The sequence below is a fragment of the Entelurus aequoreus genome, linkage group LG07, assembly GCF_033978785.1.
Source record: "Entelurus aequoreus isolate RoL-2023_Sb linkage group LG07, RoL_Eaeq_v1.1, whole genome shotgun sequence".
Taxonomy (NCBI): domain Eukaryota; kingdom Metazoa; phylum Chordata; class Actinopteri; order Syngnathiformes; family Syngnathidae; genus Entelurus; species Entelurus aequoreus.
Window position 1 is genome coordinate 56,985,288 of NC_084737.1, and position 20,165 is coordinate 57,005,452.

The following is a 20,165-nucleotide window of genomic DNA, read 5'->3' on the forward strand; positions in this document are numbered from 1 at the left end:
AAACTCATATACCTTTTTACATTTTGAAATCCTTCCTCTTCTTTCCTGACAATTTAAATCAATGTAAAGTACATTTATTTTTGTATTGTAAAGAATAATAAATACAGTTTAATTTAATTCTTCATTTTAGCTTCTGTTTTTTCGACGAAGAATATTTGTGAAATATTTCTTCAAACTTATGATTAAAATTCAAAAAAATATTCTGGAAAATCTGTAGAATCAAATTTAAATCTTATTTCAAAGTCTTTTGAATTTCTTTTAAAATGTTTGTTCTGGAAAATCTAGAAGAAATAATGATTTGTCTTTGTTAGAAATATAGCTTGGTCCAATTTGTTATATATTCTAACAAAGTGCAGATTGGATTTTAACCTATTTAAAACATGTCATCAAAATTCTAAAATTAATCTTAATCAGGAAAAAATACTAATGATGTTCCATAAATTATTTATTTATTTATTTATTTTTATTTTACATGAGTTATTATTTGTACAAACATGGTGCAAAGTAATTCATGATTTGTTAAAAAAATGTTAGTGGCTAGCTAGTTAAAATGGGATATTGTGATTTCACAAGACTGTCTTAGAAGTGATCATTTGAAAATGTTCAATTTGAAAAATGTGCACTTAGAGAAAATATAAAAATAAAGTGTTGCATATTGATATTTATCTGTTTCTATATATATTTAATGTGAGAAATCATTAAGATGATCAGTGTTTCCACAAAGATAAATATCAATAATAACATAGAGTTAAAGGTAAATTGAGAAAATTGGCTAATTCTGGCAATTTATTTAAGTGTGTATCAAACTGGTAGCCCTTCGCATTAATCAGTACCCAAGAAGTAGCTCTTGGTTTCAAAAAGGTTGGTGACCCCTGCTCTAATTGTTGGTTTTGGAATCTACCTATTGGTCCCTCCTTACATGACCCCAAAATGTACATGACTACTACACGGTATCCATTTGATGTACAAAGTAGGGTATTGACAGAGCCAATATAAACTCATACAAAAACACAAGTTCTATTTTATTGTTAAATGAGTTGACCATCATGTTGCTTTACTGGAGTAATAACTTCCAAGTACTTAAAATAAAAAAATACAAAGCTGGTTGACACAAATGTAGTATATAAATGAAAGAAGAAAAGAAGAGTCTTGTCTCAAAAAAGGACACCATGAGTTATACCCAGGTAAAATGAAGACGATAGACAACAAGGATTTGGCAAAAGAAGAATCGAAAAAATAAATGTCAATAAGTGATAGCGTCTGAGAAAATTTTTCACCTGCATCACGTCACAGCACATGCACTAACTTTTGTGTGCCAATGTCAACAAAATCACGTTTGAAGTAAAAATATGCATCAGTGAAGCATAAAGACATAAACATTAGTATTAAAACTGAAGGTGCGCGATTAATATCGAACAGATAATTGTGGCCTGGTATAAGGAATTATGACGTCATACAGATTATTTCACTAACATTAAAAATAGCTTCGATAACTGTTAAACATGTTCCAATGGAGGCGAAATCACCCGGACTGTGCGGTAGGTGGGTTAGGATGAGCAAATCAAGCGTGCGTGCTGTAAACAACCTGTTGTAAACTTCCCTTGAGCTTACTGTTATCAAACATGACATCGATTGTGTGGGACTTTCTTCACTCTTTCAGAGGAAGACATTTAGCATGCTTTTTGCACCAAATGTTTTGCAGACATTCTGCGAGCAGAGAAAAAAACATTGAGCAGGATTGAAGTTGAATGTGTTCATATAAAACAGACAAATAGTGTGAAATAAGTTGAAATAATTAGTAAAGGTTATTTGTGTTTCATGAAAAAAATGCTTGAATTGATGTGCAGTAGTTGACAATTTTGAAATGTTTCAAGGCTTTTTCCATTGTCTTTTGAATAGACGACATCAGAGAAAGTAAATGCAAATATGCATTTTCATCCCTTCTAATAAGCTAAGCTAAAAAACCTATCTAATTTTGAAAAGGGATAGTTGATGAAGCTCATACATGACCAGTGTTTACAGTTTTAAAATATTTTCAATGTTACTGTGTTAGGTTTATAAAAATGCACAACCCAGGGAATAATTTTCACCTTTTTTGTGTATTGAGAATCATACAGACTGAGCAGTTTTCTTTAAATGTTACAAATTGACTTAATAAACATGGAAATCGGTTGAAGTTGTTGCGGATGTTATCTCCGCTCGTTTTATTTGTTTGCAACTTGTCACAGTTACATTTTTCAAAACAAACATATTTAACAACAACATTAACTGCTAGCTTATGTTACCATTAGGGGTTTACCAGAACACATGTGTTTTAAAAGGTCCAAAATATTCACAATTATTACTAAAAGTTGTGTTCACGGCGATCACTCACCCTGTCTTGTCAACGTGTAAATGCAGGGAGCGCTTGCAAATATAATAAAGCAGTCCACGAGATGCAACAAACAATTTGCAGTCATTTTGTTACGATTTAATATACATTCAATGAGAGCTAACGCTAACTATCCATGTTGCTATTATTAGCTAATAACACCCAAAGTTAATGCGCATGCCGTGTTAGGTACATACATACAGTAGTGTATGTCATGAAGTTCTAGAAGCCGTAAGAGGGCGGATTATACTGTGTGAAATACAATGGAAAGTTAGCACACTCTATGTATCTGTGTAAAAGCTTTTAGTAAGGTGATCATATAAATAATGTAACTTACACAGTGTGTTGTACAAAAAAATAAATAAATACATATTATGAAGTTTTTAGAAGTAATTAATTTCAGGTGGTCACCATTCACGACACATTTTTATGTCTCCCGTGGGGGTTATGACAGAAAATAATTGAGATCCACTGATTTAAGGAAAGAGCTGCTGTATATATTGGCGTAGTCGGTATAGGAAATGAAGTGTTGGGTAACATCAGCTTATTTGGTTTTCGGGGGAAAAAATTGTATTCTTAAAAATGCTACTGAAGAAAATATAATCGAATTAATTCTTTAGGGATACAAACTTGACTGCATATTTGCACCTGATGTCGACCAACATGCCAAGTGAACCTCCCTTTTTCTTGGATATGCACATCAACCCAGCATCCAGGTAAGCTGCAGAGTGATAGCTCACTGACTGTCACATTATGCATTTTCATTCTTCCACCTACGTTAAAGGAAATGTTTATACCAAGGTATAAAGGAAATTCAGGTTTATTTTAACAGAGCAACATAATATGCATTAATATTAATTATAATAAACATTGAATGTAAACTGAGTAGTATTTGATTGAGTGAAATAAGTATTTGACCCTCTACCAACCAGCAAGAATTCTTATCCCACCACATTCTGTGACAATCCAAAAATTAAGCAATTACAAGATAACGGTATATCAGTATAACACTTGCTCTTGAGCTCTTGCAAGTGAAGTTGGGATGATTGTGAGAAAGGTGAGGGATGAGCCCAGAATTCCGAAAAACAAGACAAGCTATGATAATGTTCTTCTTTTCTGACATTTACATGTTGTTACAGTGTTGGATACTCTTGTTAAACAATACCAAACCATCAAATCATGAGTTTAATGCTTTTCGGCGTGAGTAGTTTTGGATGCCTCTCAACGCTCTGTTTTGCAGACTTTTTTAACAGTGGGACATTTGTGACCTCACAGTGTGCCGGACATTCCCGTCTCAGGCCCATCCGACTGCTCTGATGCAGGCCTGGGACGATAAAGGCATTTTGCTTCATGACATATTGTCCCACAAATTATTGCCAAATAAACAATATTATTGTCTGCATTATTTGAAGAGCAAATTAATGTAATTTACATGCAGTGTAATGATTATATATAATATTAAATATATTGAAACCAACCATTTTAAAATACAACACACTTTTATTAATTTGTATTTTTTACTATTGTAATTGGAAGGTAAATAATTTTTAATTATCCTAAATAAGTAAACAAACATAAAAATACTCTTAATCTCTGTTAGCAAAAATTTCACTTCAATAAATATTGAACATCTGAAGTGCAGTTTTTTCCCCATTTGAAAAAACTCAGTCAGGTGGTTTGTTTTGTCAGGTTTTGTTGCCATCACTTCCCAACAAATTTGGCATACTGGCTCGTTTGTCTGTGTTGATGGGATCATCTGCTTATTCAGTTTGAAGCCTAAATATTTTTCCTCCTAATTTTTGTTACTTTGCGGTGTTTCTTACGACCGAGTAGCGCTTAGGGGGGCTGTGTCGATGCATCCTGTGTGTGTAAAGTAGCTGTCCCACCTCCGCCCACTTAAACCACTTCATGCTTAGGGATTAAATACTTTTTTCCTTAATCCAATACAATTATATTATAATCTTCTATTTTTTTAAATAAAGCTTCCATAAATGATGTTTGTCTTTTTAAGGAGATAAACCTACAAAATAGAAGGGGATCAAATAATATTTTTCTGACTGTATATTTCTCTTCATTGCAGTCTGTCTCCTGCAGTCCTCTGGCGGACTAATGCAAAAAATCTGTGATTTGAAGGTCGCCTTAAAGACTCCATGTCTTTCTTGGTAAGACTTTGTAGCAGTGTCCAGGTTTGTGTCTTGTCCATGGACGGAATCTGTCGGTGAAGAGGTAGCAGGGGTTACATGTCCTCTGCACTTTTTCCAAAGGCAGTTTTTGTCCCCTGCACTTTTAAATGTCCAAGAATATTGTAACGCTATTGAATGGGGGCAAGTCAAATGCTTTTGCCAGGCGAAAAACCCCCGCTCTGACTGAAGCCTGTCCCTTTTCTGTCCCACCCACAAGCTCATTGGTCAGCTGCCTTTTTGCCAGCTGACCAATCAGTGATCAGATGAGAGTCACGATCATTCACAGGAAAATATATTTATGAAAAAAAAATATTAAAAAATGGTTGCGGTGTTGCTGTTAAACCAGTGAGTGAGACCATAAACTTTTTCAAACATTCAACCATCCATCTATTTTCTACCGCTTGTCCCTCTCTGGGTCGTGGGAGGGGGCTGGAGCCTATCCCAGCTGCACTTGGGTGGAAGGCGGGGTACACTCTGGAGAAGTAGCCACCTCATCGCAGGGCCAACACAAGATAGACAGACAACCATTCACACTCACATTCACACATTGGGGCTAATTTTAGTCTTGCCAATCAACCTATCTCCAGGTGCATGTCTTTTTCAAACTGCTTTTGTAATATGGGTGTAGTTTACAGGAGGGATGTACCGATCAAGGTTTTATGCTGCTAATTCCGATTACATGTACAAACCCCGTTTCCATATGAGTTGGGAAATTGTGTTAGATGTAAATATAAACAGAATACAATGATTTGCAAAACATTTTCAACCCATATTCCGTTGAATATGCTACAAAGACAACATATTTGATGTTCAAACTGATAAACTTTTTTTTTTTTTGCAAATAATCATTAACTTTAGAATTTGATTCCAGCAACACGTGACAAAGAAGTTGGGGAAGGTGGCAATAAATACTGATAAAGTTGAGGAATGCTCATCAAACACTTATTTGGAACATCCCACAGGTGAACAGGCAAATTGGGAACAGGTGGGTGCCATGATTGGGTATAAAAGTAGATTCCAAGAAATGCTCAGTCATTCACAAACAAGGATGGGGCGAGGGTCACCACTTTGTCAACAAATGCGTGAGCAAATTATTGAACAGTTTAAGAAAAACCTTTCTCAACCAGCTATTGCAAGGAATTCAGGGATTTCACCATCTACGGTCCGTAATATCATCAAAGGGTCTGGAGAAATCACTGTACGTAAGCAGCTAAGCCCGTGACCTTCGATCCCTCAGGCTGTACTGCATAAACAAGCGACATCAGTTTGTAAAGGATATCACCACATGGGCTCAGGAACACTTCAGAAACCCACTGTCAGTAAATACAGTTGGTCGCTACATCTGTAAGTGCAAGTTAAAACTCCTATGCAAGGCGAAAACCGTTTATCAACAACACCCAGAAACGCCGTCGGCTTCGCTGGACCTGAGCTCATCTAAGATGGACTGATACAAAGTGGAAAAGTGTTCTGTGGTCTGACGAGTCCACATTTCAAATTGTTTTTGGAAACTGTGGACGTTGTGTCCTCCGGACCAAAGAGGAAAAGAACCATCCGGATTGTTATAGGCGCAAAGTTGAAAAGCCAGCATCTGTGATGGTATGGGGGTGTATTAGTGCCCAAGACATGGGTAACTTACACATCTGTGAAGGCGTCATTAATGCTGAAAGGTACATACAGGTTTTGGAGCAACATTTGTTGCCATCCAAGCAACTTTACCATGGACGCCCCTGCTTTTTTCAGCAAGACAATGCCAAGCCACGCGTTACATCAACGTGGCTTCATAGTAAAAGAGCGCGGATACTAGACTGGCCTGCCTGTAGTCCAGACCTGTCTCCCATTAAAAATGTGTGGCGCATTATGAAGCCTAAAATACCACAATGGAGACCCCCGGACTGTTGAACAACTTAAGCTGTACATCAAGCAAGAATGGGAAAGAATTCCACCTGAGAAGCTTCAAAAATGTCTCTCCTCAGTTCCCAAACGTTTACTGAGTGTTGTTAAAAGGAAAGGCCATGTAACACAGTGGTGAACATGCCCTTTCCCAACTACTTTGGCACGTGTTGCAGCCATGAAATTCTAAGTTAATTATTATTTGAAAAAAAAAAAAAAGTTTGAGTTTGAACATCAAATATCTTGTTTTTGTAGTGCATTCAATTGAATATGGGTTGAAAAGGATTTGCAAATCATTGTATTCCGTTTATATTTACATCTAACACAATTTCCCAACTCATGGAAACGGGGTTTGTATTAACTGTGCATTTTTCAATGTATTTATGGTGAGTGCTATTGACATTTTAGCATTATCAATACATTATTTAAAGTAGTTCCTTATTCTCTTCTCTTACAAGTAATTGTCTGCGTAAAACTAAGTGCATAGTACGCAATAACTAAACAAAAGCAAAAACTACTATCTATTATATTTTTAAAATCCATTGATTTTTGCACTAAAAGTCTTCCTGTGTCCAAGGAATTATTTCCTGAGTTACAAAAACAAAAAAAATAATTTTGAGAAATTAAAAATATGGAACTGATCATTCAAGGATGGATCATGTACTGCTACTTCATATCGACACCACCATTGTATGGATCGATATGATGCTCCCCTTATGTGTTGTATACTGACTGCGACAATGCTGACACACTAACAGTTGTTATATTAACCTCTCTCTAGAAGAATGTACTTAATTTCTACTTTTTTTAACACGTGAGATATTGCTTGTAAACTGCGAAATAATAAATGATAGGGTGCTTTTATATGAAGTTTAATAACAAATCATAATAGCAGTGGGTATCGTGTCAGACTGTGGTGGTTTAGCAGAAAGCGTGTACAATCATTATGCACAAAGTGGTTAATTGTGGGTGGAATTCTTGTTGAAATCAGAAAAAAATAAAGTTGTTGATAGCTCACAATTGTTTATTTTTAATTGTTATTTTGTATTAAAAATAAATAATTTGTCTATCGTGTTTTCCTAATAATCTAAAACATGCATCATAATACATTTTGGTTTGAGTCAAATAGTATTCAAATTGTTTTACATAGATAACAAACAGACAAAAAGTTTTAAAAAATGTGTTAAATCCCTTAAACCACACCCCCTTCAAGCCACACCCTCTGTCCTCAAGCCAATTTCATCTCTGGTCTTGTCTTGCGTGCCACTTTGGCACTATGATCATTTGTGAAGCCCTAATTTGGGACATCTCCTATTCTTCTGTGAGTCCAATGCTGTAAAAATTAGGATGTCAGGGGTTCCAAAAAAACCCACATTTAACAAATTTTGTTTGCAGCTTTTTTTAAATCTCTTACAGAGTAAATCACAAAAATATCTCTTGCTCCTGCCAGGTGGCATATATTAGGAATGGACTGGTGACTGTAAAAGTTGTTTACATTTACCAATCAACAATAATGCGACAAAAAGCCAAAAATTGAAAAAGTTCTACCGATTCATAAGACTGGAGACAAACACCAATTTATAAACTACAAACATGTTTTCTTACTTTAACAATGTTATCAAATCATCAAAAAATTATTCAACAACAGATTGGACAAATTAATTTATAAAAGTGGAACACTTGCAGAGAACCAATACGGATACAGAGCTAGTCTTTCATCATCAATGGCATTAAACAAAATCCTTCCATCCATAACAGAGGAAATTACCAATGCAATCGATGGTAAACAGTTTGCAGCAGCAGTATTTATGGATCTAACTAAAGCATTTGACACAATCATGATATCTTAATTAATAAATTAGAACGATATAGAATCAGAGGGCTGGTCTTGAACTGGAAGGAAGCGATACATGAAAATAGGCTTAAGTATGTCATCAGCGCTACATATATCTTGCGGCGTACCACAGGGATCAATACCGGGACCAAAATTGTTAAATTTTTTATATAAACGACATTTCTAAAGTTACAAAAGACTTAAAGTTAGTATTATTTGCAGACGATACAACCGTATTTTGCTCAGAGGAGAATATGCAGATGCTAATACAAATAATACCAGGCAAAATGAACAAATCAAAAAGATAGTTTGACAAAAACAGACTGTCATAGAATCTCAGTAAAACTAAAATAATGTTATTCGGTAACAGTGGAAGAGAAAGTCAGACACAAATAAAAATAGATGGAGTAGAAATTAAAAGAGTTAAAGAAATTACATTTTTGTGTCATAATAGATAAAATTAACTAGAACTCTCATGTAAAAATATACAACATAAGGTGGCAATAAATATTTATATAATTAACTAAGCAAATATGTTCTGGACAAAAAAAATCACTATATTCTCTACTGCTTGCTAGTCTTACCATATCTGTGTTATATGGGGGGAGTAAGTACAATAGCATACTTCATTCACTAACTGTGTTACAAAAGAGGTCAGTCAGAATAATACATAATGTTAGCTATAGATAACATGTGAACCCTGTATTAAATCCAAAATATTGAAATGCAATGACTTGGTGCATTTGCAAACAGCTAAAATGATGTACAACGCAAACTATAACCTTCTTCTCAAGAATGTACAACAATTTTCGTAACAAAAAATGAGAAATATAACCTCAGACGAAAATATAACTTAAAATATTTGTGTGCATGTACAAAACTTAAGACCTTTAGCATATCAGTATGTGGAATTAAATTATGGTATGAATTAAGCAAAGAAATCAAACAACGTACCAATATGATTCAGTTTAAGAAGTTGTTCAAACTCAAAGTGTTTACAAAGTATAGGGAAAAAGAAATATGATACATTTTTAACATGAGTTATTGTTTATCTCATTAAATGAATCATAACTGACTTAACTATTTATGAAGAGAACGGTTGTATTTAGAAATCATTGTTGTAAATTGTGGTAGAAATTGAAAACAGGAAGTGGACATATGTGTAAGTAATTGCTATGAAATGGAAAGGGGATAGGATTAAATAAGCTTTGGTTCTTCCTACTGATTTTCGAGCATGCAAAGAGAAATGAAAAATATGTGAAGTGTTGAAACTGCTTACATGATCGAAATAAACTTCAACGAACCAACCTCTTATCCACCACACCATTTGAAGAGGGGCAATTGTAAACCACTGCAAACTAAGTGACTGACTGTACTTCTCAGGTGATGGACACTAGTGTGGGGATCCAGGGTTGGCATAGTTATGTGTCCCCTTTTAATGTACTGCCACAATATGTGCAACAACACTGAACATGCATGAAGATTCTTGGGTCTTGAGTGGGATGTTTTTTTTGTATCTTTTTGCATCCCTCCTGTCACTCCACATTCTTTATTTTCTTTCTTTCTTTCTTTTAGTTTATTTCGAACATGAACACATTTACATCATAATACATCACACAATTTCATATCATTTCATTTACATCATGCCCGAAAAGGAGTAGGAAGAAGCAAAGCTTATTTAATCCTACCCCTTTCCCACTTCAAAGCATTTACAATTATATAAAATCATTTACTGACCTTTTTATATAATAAAATAACATCTATGAATTAGTATATACAACAGTTTGTAATATGTAATTAATTAATTCAGTCATTATTAACATACTGAGATGAAGAATATTTTCAATAAGGTTGGAAGTTTTTCTCATAATTCTTCTTCTTTGTACTTTGTAAGCACTATTAATTTAAACAACCTCTTAAACTGGATCATGTCAGTACAATTTTTAACTTCTTTACTTAATCCATTCCATAATTTAATTCCACATACTGTTATGCTAAAAGTTTTAAGTGTTGTACGTGCATATAAATGTTTTAAATTATTTTTTCCTCTAAGGTTATATTTCTCCTCTTTAGTTGAGAAGAAATGTTGTACATTCTTTGGTAGCAGGTTATAGATTGCTTTGTACATCATTTTAGCTGTTTGCAATTTTACCAAATCACCAAACTTTAATATTTTTGACTTAATAAATAAAGGGTTTGTATGTTCTCTATATCCAACATTATGTATTATTCTAACTGATCTTTTTTGTAACATGGTTAACGAATGTAGCGCACATTTGTAGTTATTTCCCCATATTTCTGCACAATAAGTCAGATATGGTAACACTAGTGAGCAGTAGAGAATATGAAGTGATTTTTGGCCCAGGACGTGTTTTGTTTTATTCATTATTGAAATGTTTTTTGCTACCTTATGTTGTATGTTTTGTATGTGAGATTTCCAGTTCATTTTATCATCTATTAATACTCCCAAAAATCTGGTTTCTTTTACCCTTTCGATGTCTACTCCGTCTATTTGTATTTGCGTATGATGCTCTTTCCTTCCATCCATCCATTTTCTACCGCTTATTCCCTTCGGGGTCGCGGGGGGCGCTGGAGCCTATCTCAGCTACAGTCCGGCGGAAGGCGGGGTACACTCTGGACAAGTCGCAGGGCCAACACAGATAGACAGACAACATTCACACTCACATTCACACACCAGGGCCAATTTAGTGTTGCCAATCAGCCTATTACCAATTAGCATTATTTTAGTTTTACTGAGATTCAAAGATAGTCTGTTTTTGTCAAACCATCTTTTTAATTTGTTCATTTCTTCTGTTATTATTTGTATTATCTTCTGTGTGTTCTCTCCTGAACAGAAAGCAGTTGTATCATCTGCAAATAAAACTAACTTTAAGTCCTTTGTAACTTTACAAATGTCGTTTATATAAAGATTAAACAATTTTGGTCCCAGTATTGATCCCTGCGGCACACCACAGGATATATCTAGCCGTGTTGACATATTTTCACCCATCTTCACATATTGCTTCCTGTTGGTTAAATAGCTTCTTACCCAGTTCAATACCAAACCTCTGATGCCATATCGTTCTAATTTTTTATTAAAATATCATGATTAATTGTATCAAATGCTTTTGTTAAGTCCATGAATACTGCTGCCGCACATTCTTTACCATCTATTGCATTGGTAATTTCCTCTGTTATTTTAATTAATGGTATTGATGTTGAGATATTTGCTCGAAATCCATATTGGTTCTCCACGAGCGTCCCACTTTTGTTAATAAATAAATTTAATCGACTATTGAATAATTTTTCCATGATTTTGGAGAATTGTGGAAGTAATGAAACTGGTCTGTAGTTAGTAAACTGGTGTACGTCTCCATTCTTATAGATTGGTACGACTTTTGCAATTTTCATTTTGTCTGGGAATTTTCCGGTTAAAAATGATACATTGGTGATATATGTCAGAGGTTCTGAAATGTCTTCTATAACCTTTTTTATCGTTACCATATCTATTCCATGACAGTCAGTTGAAGTCTTGTATTTACAATTTTTTACAATTTTGATTATTTCTTCTTTTGTTACACTTTTAAGAAACATGGAATTGGGATTTCTGTCTATGAGCTCACTCAAGTCCTCAACTGACCCATCATCTGCATTTGGAATTCTTTGATCCAGATGTGTTCCGATATTAACAAAATAATCATTGAAACGTTCAGCTATTTGGTTCATATTGTCATTTTTTGTATGTCCATCTAGAAAGTACTGGGGGTAATCTTTCTTAGCACCATTTATAATGATGCTATTTAGGATGCCCCATGTTGCTCTCATGTTGTTTTTGTTGTTGTTTAATAATTGACTGTAGTATTCCTTCTTACATGTTCGTAGTATACCAATTAGCTTGTTTTTATATTTCTTATACTTATTTTCTGCCTCTATAGATCTTTGTGTTATAAATATTCGATACAATGTGTTTTTTTTGTGACAAGCATTTTTCAGTCCTTTTGTCATCCACGGTTGGTTGTTTTTCTTTTGCTTCTTACTACGTTCTTTCCATGGGCAATGTTTATCATAGAGTGTTAGAAAGGTGTTGACAAAATTCCCATATGCATCATCTACATCATCTTCATTATATACATTGTCCCAAATTTGTTTCCTCAGATCCTTCTTGAAGAAAATCATTCCTTCCTCTGTACATAGTCTTTGAAATGTCTTTTTGTCAATGTTCTTCTTCCTGTAGTTCCCATCATAAATAGTAAAGACTGGCAGATGGTCGCTGATGTCGGTTGTTAACAGTCCACTTGTTATATTATTATCAAAGACATTAGTGAATATATTGTCAATAAGTGTAGCACTGTGACTTGCAATTCTGGTTGGCCTTGTGATTTGAGGATGCAAACTCATACTATACATTGTATCTGTGAAATCATTAATGGACTTTTGCTTGTTGGGGTTCAAGAGATCAATGTTGAAGTCTCCACATAAAAAGAGTACTTTTTGACTGATTCCATTGAAAGTTCCCTTAATCCAATCTTCAAATCCTTCAATACTTGAGTTGGGTGCCCTATATATACAACTGATCAATACATTTCTATTTCTTTCATGACATATCTCAATGGTTATACACTCTAAAACATTGTCAATAGCCAGTGACATGTCTTTTACCACCTTGTAATGGAAGTCCTTCATCACATATACAGCAACTCCGCCTCCATTCTTATTTACTCTATTAATATAATTGAGTTCATATCCTTCTAGTCCAGGGGTCGGCAACCTTTACCACTCAAAGAGCCATTTTGGCAAGTTTCACACATTAAAGAAAGTAATGGGAGCCACAAAAATGTTTTTAAAATTTAAAATGAAAAACACCGCATACAAAGCTTACATGCTTTGTGCTATGTTAACCAGGGGTCTCAGACACACGCACCGGCACGCACTTTAATGTGGGAATTGGATGTTAGTGCGGCCCGCGAATTTTGGATGAATGTCGCTTGCGTCACACTTGCCAACCCTCTCATTTTTCCCGGGAGACTCCCGAATATCAGAGCGTGATGACACTGCATTTGGTGCCCACTACAGTCTGCCCAATCAGTGTACCTGCTTGGCCACAAGTGGAATGCAGATTTAGCTTGCTCACGTAAGAGACAGCAAGGCTACTAACTCAGCAGCCACACATCTTACACTGACGGTACCAATACCCAGAATCCCATGCAGCCCTAACTCTTCCGCTCAACCAACCACGAAGAGGGGGGGGGGGGGGGGGGGTTGATGTGTGGGGGGATTTGGTGGTAGCGGGGTGTATAATGTAGACCGGAAGAGTTAGGACTGCATGGGATTCTGGGTAATGGTTGTGTTGTGTTTATGTTGTGTTACAGTGGGATGTTCTCCAGAAATGTGTTTTTCATTCTTTTTTGGTGTGGGTTCACAGTGTGGCGCATATTTGTAACGTAACAATGTTGAAGTTGTTTGATACGGCTACCGTCAGTGTAAGCTGTGTGGCTGATGAGTAACTATGCTTTGCTGTCTCCTGTGTGAGCAAGTAATAACAACATACAACATGTGGCTGGCCCGGCATGCTGTAAGTAAATGCTATAGAGGACAATTACTGCAGTGCAATTAGGGCACGCCCTTTATATATAGTAATTAGAGTGTTAATAGGATTATTTTTCCCTGGGAGTAGTCTATGAGAGACACTGACATCCATAAGTCTCCTGGGAAAATCGAGGGGGTTGGCATGCATGTAGCTGAGCCGCATCAGAGTGGTCAAGGAGCCGCATGCGGCTCCGGAGCCGCGGGTTGCCGACCCCTGTTCTAGTCCAAAGTCCATTCCTTTTTTTGGATCCATCCATGTCTCTGATACAGCAATAATTTTGAAAGGTTCTTTAAAGTGTTCCAAAAATAATTTCATATTGTTAAAATTGGCATACAAGCTTCTGCAGTTAATATGAATAATTGACAGTTTGTTATTGGAATTAATGTTGGTGTTGTACTGTACTTCTGTATAATATAAACAATTATTGTCCATGTGAGAAAAAAAATGTATGTCTGGATCTATAGCACTGTCCAATTCCGTCCTGTTATAGTCGGTGCTGGAAAAGGTTATAAATTCTCTGTTTGATTGATTATTGTTTGTTTGTGTCATGGTTGTGTTTAATTTTTTTATCGTTATTGATATTTATCCAGCTCTGCTATTTTCCTTATGACTATTACTCTTGCTTCCTCTGGTGTTCCATTTAGTTTAATAAATATTTTACAGTTTGCTGTCCATGTTTGTTGTATTTTTCCTTGTTTTCTTAAGCTACGTGCTTTTCTGGCTATGTCTGCGTTTTTCTTTGTTAAATGTTCATTTATGTACACATCTGTTCCTTTCAGCTTCCTCCCTTGTTTTAGTAATGCGGTTTTATGTTTCCTATTGACAAATCTCATTATTATTACTGGTGCCGAATTATCTTTCTTCTTATGGAGTGGGTGGCAAGCTTCCACATTTGCCATGTCCATGAATATGCCTTTTGACTCCATGAATGTTGCCACTTGCCTCTCTGTGGAGATGTCCAAATTCCCGGGCTCTTCTCCACCATTCAACAAACACTTTGTATCACCTGCCCAGAAGATTCTCGGTATTATTGCCCATTTCCCCATAACTGCCATCTTTTCCAGTCCTCGACTATTACTCACTTGCTGTTTCACACCTGTGCTCGCCTCCCCCACTTCCCTTCTTCACTAGGACTGCTCCTGCCTCTCCCCCACTCAGGTCCAGCCCATGGACATAGAGGAGTGCTATGAGGACACAAGTCTGCAACACTTGGTCAGTAGCAATGAACAAACAACGTTTGATGCTTTTTCTTGACTATCATCACCTCAGTTAATTTTTAACTTAGTTTGACATTTTTTTTACATTAAGTCACTTGTTACTGAGATTTCCAAGCCCGTACATTCTGAAAATTCTAAGAAAGTAAATTCATCACTCATATATTACTCACGCCATAAATTTATAGTATAGGTTTTTCAATATAGGTTCAGAACTGCAAATAGGGTTTCCAACTGTCACTTGAAAAACAGAAACAGGCTATATTTTTTAGTAAAAGTACACATACTGTATTTAGTCTAAGAGGGACATACTTTGGTACGATATTACCCTGAGAATTAAAAATGTCAATGCAATTAATGAATGGTGCTATATTTGACATTTTCTGCTCTATCACCAATAAGAAACTAAAATAGCAGAATTCACATATGTTAATCCCTGGTGGTGTAATTGTACATGCTTCTGCCATTTGAAGGCAGAGAGTCCAGATTTGATACCTGGGACTGGTCCTGAGCCAGGTTTGTGTCTGTAAGTAAACTGTGTAAAAGTCTAACTAAATCATCATCCTAAAGGTCTTGCCCTCTTATTCTAAGGTGCTGTTTGCAACTTCCTTACAGTTACATTTTTCAAAACCAAAATATAAGAACACCACCACTATGTTACCATTAGTGGTGTAACAGAACACATTTGTTTGACAATTGTCTATAGTTACAAAGGTTATGTTATACAAATGTTTACCGGCCTGAATGAAATGATTGGTGTTTACGGCTATCACTCACCCGGTCTTGACAACATGTACGCGATGGGAGCGCGTGCACCCATACAAACGCAGTCCAAGTAAAGCAACAAACTATTTGCAGTCATGTTGTTGTTATATAAATTCAATGACAGTTAAAGCTAGCTATCCAAATTGCTATCATTAGCTAACAACACCTAAAGCTAGTAAGTAGAGGGCGGAATTGTCATGACTCGGTCTTTGGCGTGGTTTGCTCTCCCGTGGTGCAAAAGAAATGGAACGGACGTGGCGTGCAGGTAAAGACATAGTTTAATTATAACTATAAACTCAAACAAAAGGTACAAACAAAAGGCGCTCACAGAGGAGGTAAAAAACTTGACTAGGAAAACAAAGGGCGCGCACAATGGCGGAGAACTATGAACATTAAACAAACAAAAACTTACGTGACAAGAGATGAAACAAGAACTAACGTGACAAGGAACTGTGGACATGGCATGAATGGGTGATGTCGCCAGGACGAACAACAGAAACAGAAAAGCCTATATAGTGACATGATAAGTGAAAACAGGTGCGTGACTAACTGTGAACAGGTGCGTGACATGACAATGTGAAAACGTGAGACAGGAGTGTGTGAGTCCAAACGTGGAACAGGTGAAACTAATGAGTAACCATGGAAACAAAACAAAACCAGGAAGTGAAACCAGGAACTAAGGAAGTGTCCAAAAAACAAAACAGCACATGGCCAAACAAAAACATGAACACAGACATGACAGAACCCCCCCCTTACGGACAGATCCCAGATGGCCAAAAACAAAAAACAGGATCAAGAGTCATGGGAGGGAGGGAGGGGGACATGGCGGTGGGTCGCCAGACCAGGTGTCCCCGAATCCACCGGGGCAGAGTCAGGTGGCGGCGGCGGGTAGACCGCCGCTGAACCTGACGAGGTGGGCGACCTGGGAATGGCCACATTCGTGGCAGACGAGGAGGTCGGCGCACCTGGCGTGGCGGACGCCCATGGAATGGCCACATCCTTGGCCGACGAGGAGGTGGGCGCGTTGTCGTGGCAGGCAGCGAAGCTTGGCGCGTTGTCGTGGCAGGCAGCGAAGCTTGGCGTGGTGCGTCAGGCGGCGAAGCTTGGCGTGGCGGGTCTTGACGAGGGTCTTGGTCTTGGCGTGGGTCTTGGTCTTGGTCTTGGCGAGGGTCTGGGTCTTGGTCTTGGACTTGGTCTTGGTCTTGGACTTGGCGTGGTTGGTCTTGGTCTTGGCGTAGTTGGTCTTGGACTTGGTCTTGGTGTGGCGGTGCTTGGACTTGGTCTTGGTTTGGGTCACTTGGCGGGTCTTGGTCTTGGTCACTTGGCGGGTCTCGGTCTAGGTCACTTGGCGGTTCTTGGTCACTTGGCGGTTCTTGGTCACTTGGCGGTTCTTGGTCTTGGTCACTTGGTGGGTCTTGGTCACTTGGCGGTTCTTGGTCTTGGTCACTTGGCGGGTCTTGGTCTTGGCTTTGGTCTTGGCGTGGGGCAGCCACGGGCGGCACTTGGCGGCGTGGGGCAGCCACGGGCGGCACTTGGCGGCGTGGGGCAGCCACGGGCGGCACTTGGCGGCGTGGGGCAGCCACGGGCGGCACTTGGCGGCGTGGGGAAGCCACGGGCGGCACTTGGCGGCGTGGGGAAGCCACGGGCGGCACTTGGCGGCGTGGGGAAGCCACGGGCGGCACTTGGCGGCGTGGGGAAGCCACGGGCGGCACTTGGCGGCGTGGGGAAGCCACGGGCGGCACTTGGCGGCGTGGGGAAGCCACTGGCGGCACTTGGCGGCGTGGGGAAGCCACTGGCGGCACTTGGCGGCGTGGGGCAGCCACTGGCGGCACTTGGCGTCGTGAAGCTGCGACTGGGCGTGGAGCAGGTACTGGCGGCGCTTGGCGTGGAGCAGGTACTGGCGGCGCTTGGCGTGGAGCAGGTACTGGCGGCGCTTGGCGTGGAGCAGGTACTGGCGGCGCTTGGCGTGGAGCAGGTACTGGTGGCGCTTGGCGTGGAGCAGGTACTGGTGGCGCTTGGCGTGGAGCTGGGCGTGGAGCAGGTGGATCTTGGCATGGTCGAAAAACTGGTGGTGGTGGTCGTGCTGGTGGCTGTGGCTTGGCGTGACGAAAGACTGGTGGTGGGGGTCGTGCTGGTGGCTGTGGCTTGGCAGGTCGAAAGACAGGTGGTGGGGGTCGTGCTGGTGGCTGTGGCTTGGCAGGTCGAAAGACAGGTGGTGGTGGTCGTGCTGGAGGCTGTGGCTTGGCGTGACGATGCTGACCCACCCCACCTGAACAATTCCCAGCCCTAGCCCCCCCCTCAAGGAGCGGATCCCAGACGCGCTCCCCGCGGTCTGGAACCGTCTTTTGGGGTGGGCGGAGGGGGTTCAGGAGGAGGGCAGAATCCTCCCCTCTAAATTGTCCAAAAGGTCTTTCGTTCCCCCCCACCTGGGCTTTTGTGGGTGAAAAAAAAAATTCTGACTTGGGCGTGGCATGAGTCCTGGGGGGCGGGGCATGAAAATTGGGTGACTGTGATTGACAGGATCTGATTTCTAAAAACATGTCTTGGTAATATTTAATCATGGATTTAGAGTCTTTGGTTGGATGTGGCTGACAAGAAAAAGAGTTCAGGGGAAAAAAATCCATGACGTCACCCACTGGCAGCGGCGTGACGTCGTCCTGGGGAAGCCGGGCTGGCTGCAGCTCGTTTCCGCCCGGAGGGGGAGGAGCTTGCGGGAACGATGCGTCCTTTCCAATGCTTGTGGAAGCCCTCCCTGACGTCCTTCGTTGGGAGCGGCGCTTCCGGGACTGCGGTGACGCAGCGCCATCCTCGGACCAAAGGGAGCTGATCGGCACCAGTTTGCCGGTCGGACCCCACATGAGATCCCTGCGCTCCATGGGGGAATGGCGGAGTGTCTCGGCTTCCATGGCGCGCAGGACCTCCCACGTTACCTCGTCAAAATTGTCCCATTTTTTTGCGGGAGAGCTCTCGGGCTGGCGACATCTGTCATGACTCGGTCTTTGGCGTGGTTTGCTCTCCCGTGGTGCAAAAGAAATGGAACGGACGTGGCGTGCAGGTAAAGACATAGTTTAATTATAACTATAAACTCAAACAAAAGGTACAAACAAAAGGCGCTCACAGAGGAGGTAAAAAACTTGACTAGGAAAACAAAGGGCGCGCACAATGGCGGAGAACTATGAACATTAAACAAACAAAAACTTACGTGACAAGAGATGAAACAAGAACTAACGTGACAAGGAACTGTGGACATGGCATGAATGGGTGATGTCGCCAGGACGAACAACAGAAACAGAAAAGCCTATATAGTGACATGATAAGTGAAAACAGGTGCGTGACTAACTGTGAACAGGTGCGTGACATGACAATGTGAAAACGTGAGACAGGAGTGTGTGAGTCCAAACGTGGAACAGGTGAAACTAATGAGTAACCATGGAAACAAAACAAAACCAGGAAGTGAAACCAGGAACTAAGGAAGTGTCCAAAAAACAAAACAGCACATGGCCAAACAAAAACATGAACACAGACATGACAGGAATATACTGTGTATATTACATTAGTAAATTGGCGCCCTCTAGGCATCTGTGTAAATGTTTCAGACAGACCCTTTAATCTCCTACGTAAATAAGAATTATTGACCCTGGTTGCACAAATTCCTTGAAATTACCATAAATTTGCCAGGACTGACAACACAAATTAGGGCCATGTTAATTTCCGTAAACACAGTGCCCCACATTTGATGTCATTTCTTTGTGCGTAAGTCCATCAGTTCACAGACTCATTCCGTTCACATTAGACATGCATAGAAGTTGCATATTTTTGGGGTAAAAATTTAGTAACAATTTTAATTGGGCATCATACCTGCAGTGTGACTGTAGCTAATGTCACAAGTAAATGGCCAAACGGTTTTAATTTTGGTTTCAGCCAGTCCAAGGGGCGCAGACTTGAAGCTACTATGTCACCGGTTCAATGTTACACTTTTTTTTTTTAAACAAAAGACTACAGAACACCACCAACGGCGGCGGCTATATGTTATCAGTATTGGTTTGAGAGAACAAATGTCTATATTTTTCACAATTGGATGTTGAACTTTGTAAAACATTTCCCATTGACAGGAGGAAATGTTGGATTTAATGGGCTTTCATTTTTCGTGTCTCTTCCACCTGCAGCGCATGCCCACCCACAGGAGATATTTTTGTGAACGAAAGGATTAAAAAACAGATGCAGTGGCCAGCGAGACCATAAATCACTCCAAACACCGATCTTGCAACATGGCATCCTTTTTCTCCGTGCACGTGCATTATAGGGGCATTTCCTGTTTGAA

At 39.2% G+C, this 20,165-nt stretch overlaps 1 protein-coding gene across 5 annotated transcripts in view; it reads left to right on the top strand.

The window, feature by feature from the left end:
• Window positions 1-20,165, top strand: part of stradb (STE20 related adaptor beta) — a 42,048-nt gene that overhangs the window by 6,494 nt on the left and 15,389 nt on the right. For 2 of the 5 annotated variants that reach the window (XM_062054069.1, XM_062054068.1), the window contains exons 2-4: window positions 2,992-3,087; window positions 4,452-4,533; window positions 14,997-15,077. In XM_062054069.1, the coding sequence (XP_061910053.1) occupies window positions 4,522-4,533; window positions 14,997-15,077 (93 nt within the window). In that variant the 5' untranslated portion in view covers window positions 2,992-3,087; window positions 4,452-4,521. Of the gene's footprint in view, window positions 1-2,991; window positions 3,088-4,451; window positions 4,534-14,996; window positions 15,078-18,697; window positions 18,900-20,165 lie in introns of those variants that run through there. The other 3 variants (XM_062054070.1, XM_062054071.1, XM_062054072.1) reach the window with 3 other exon arrangements.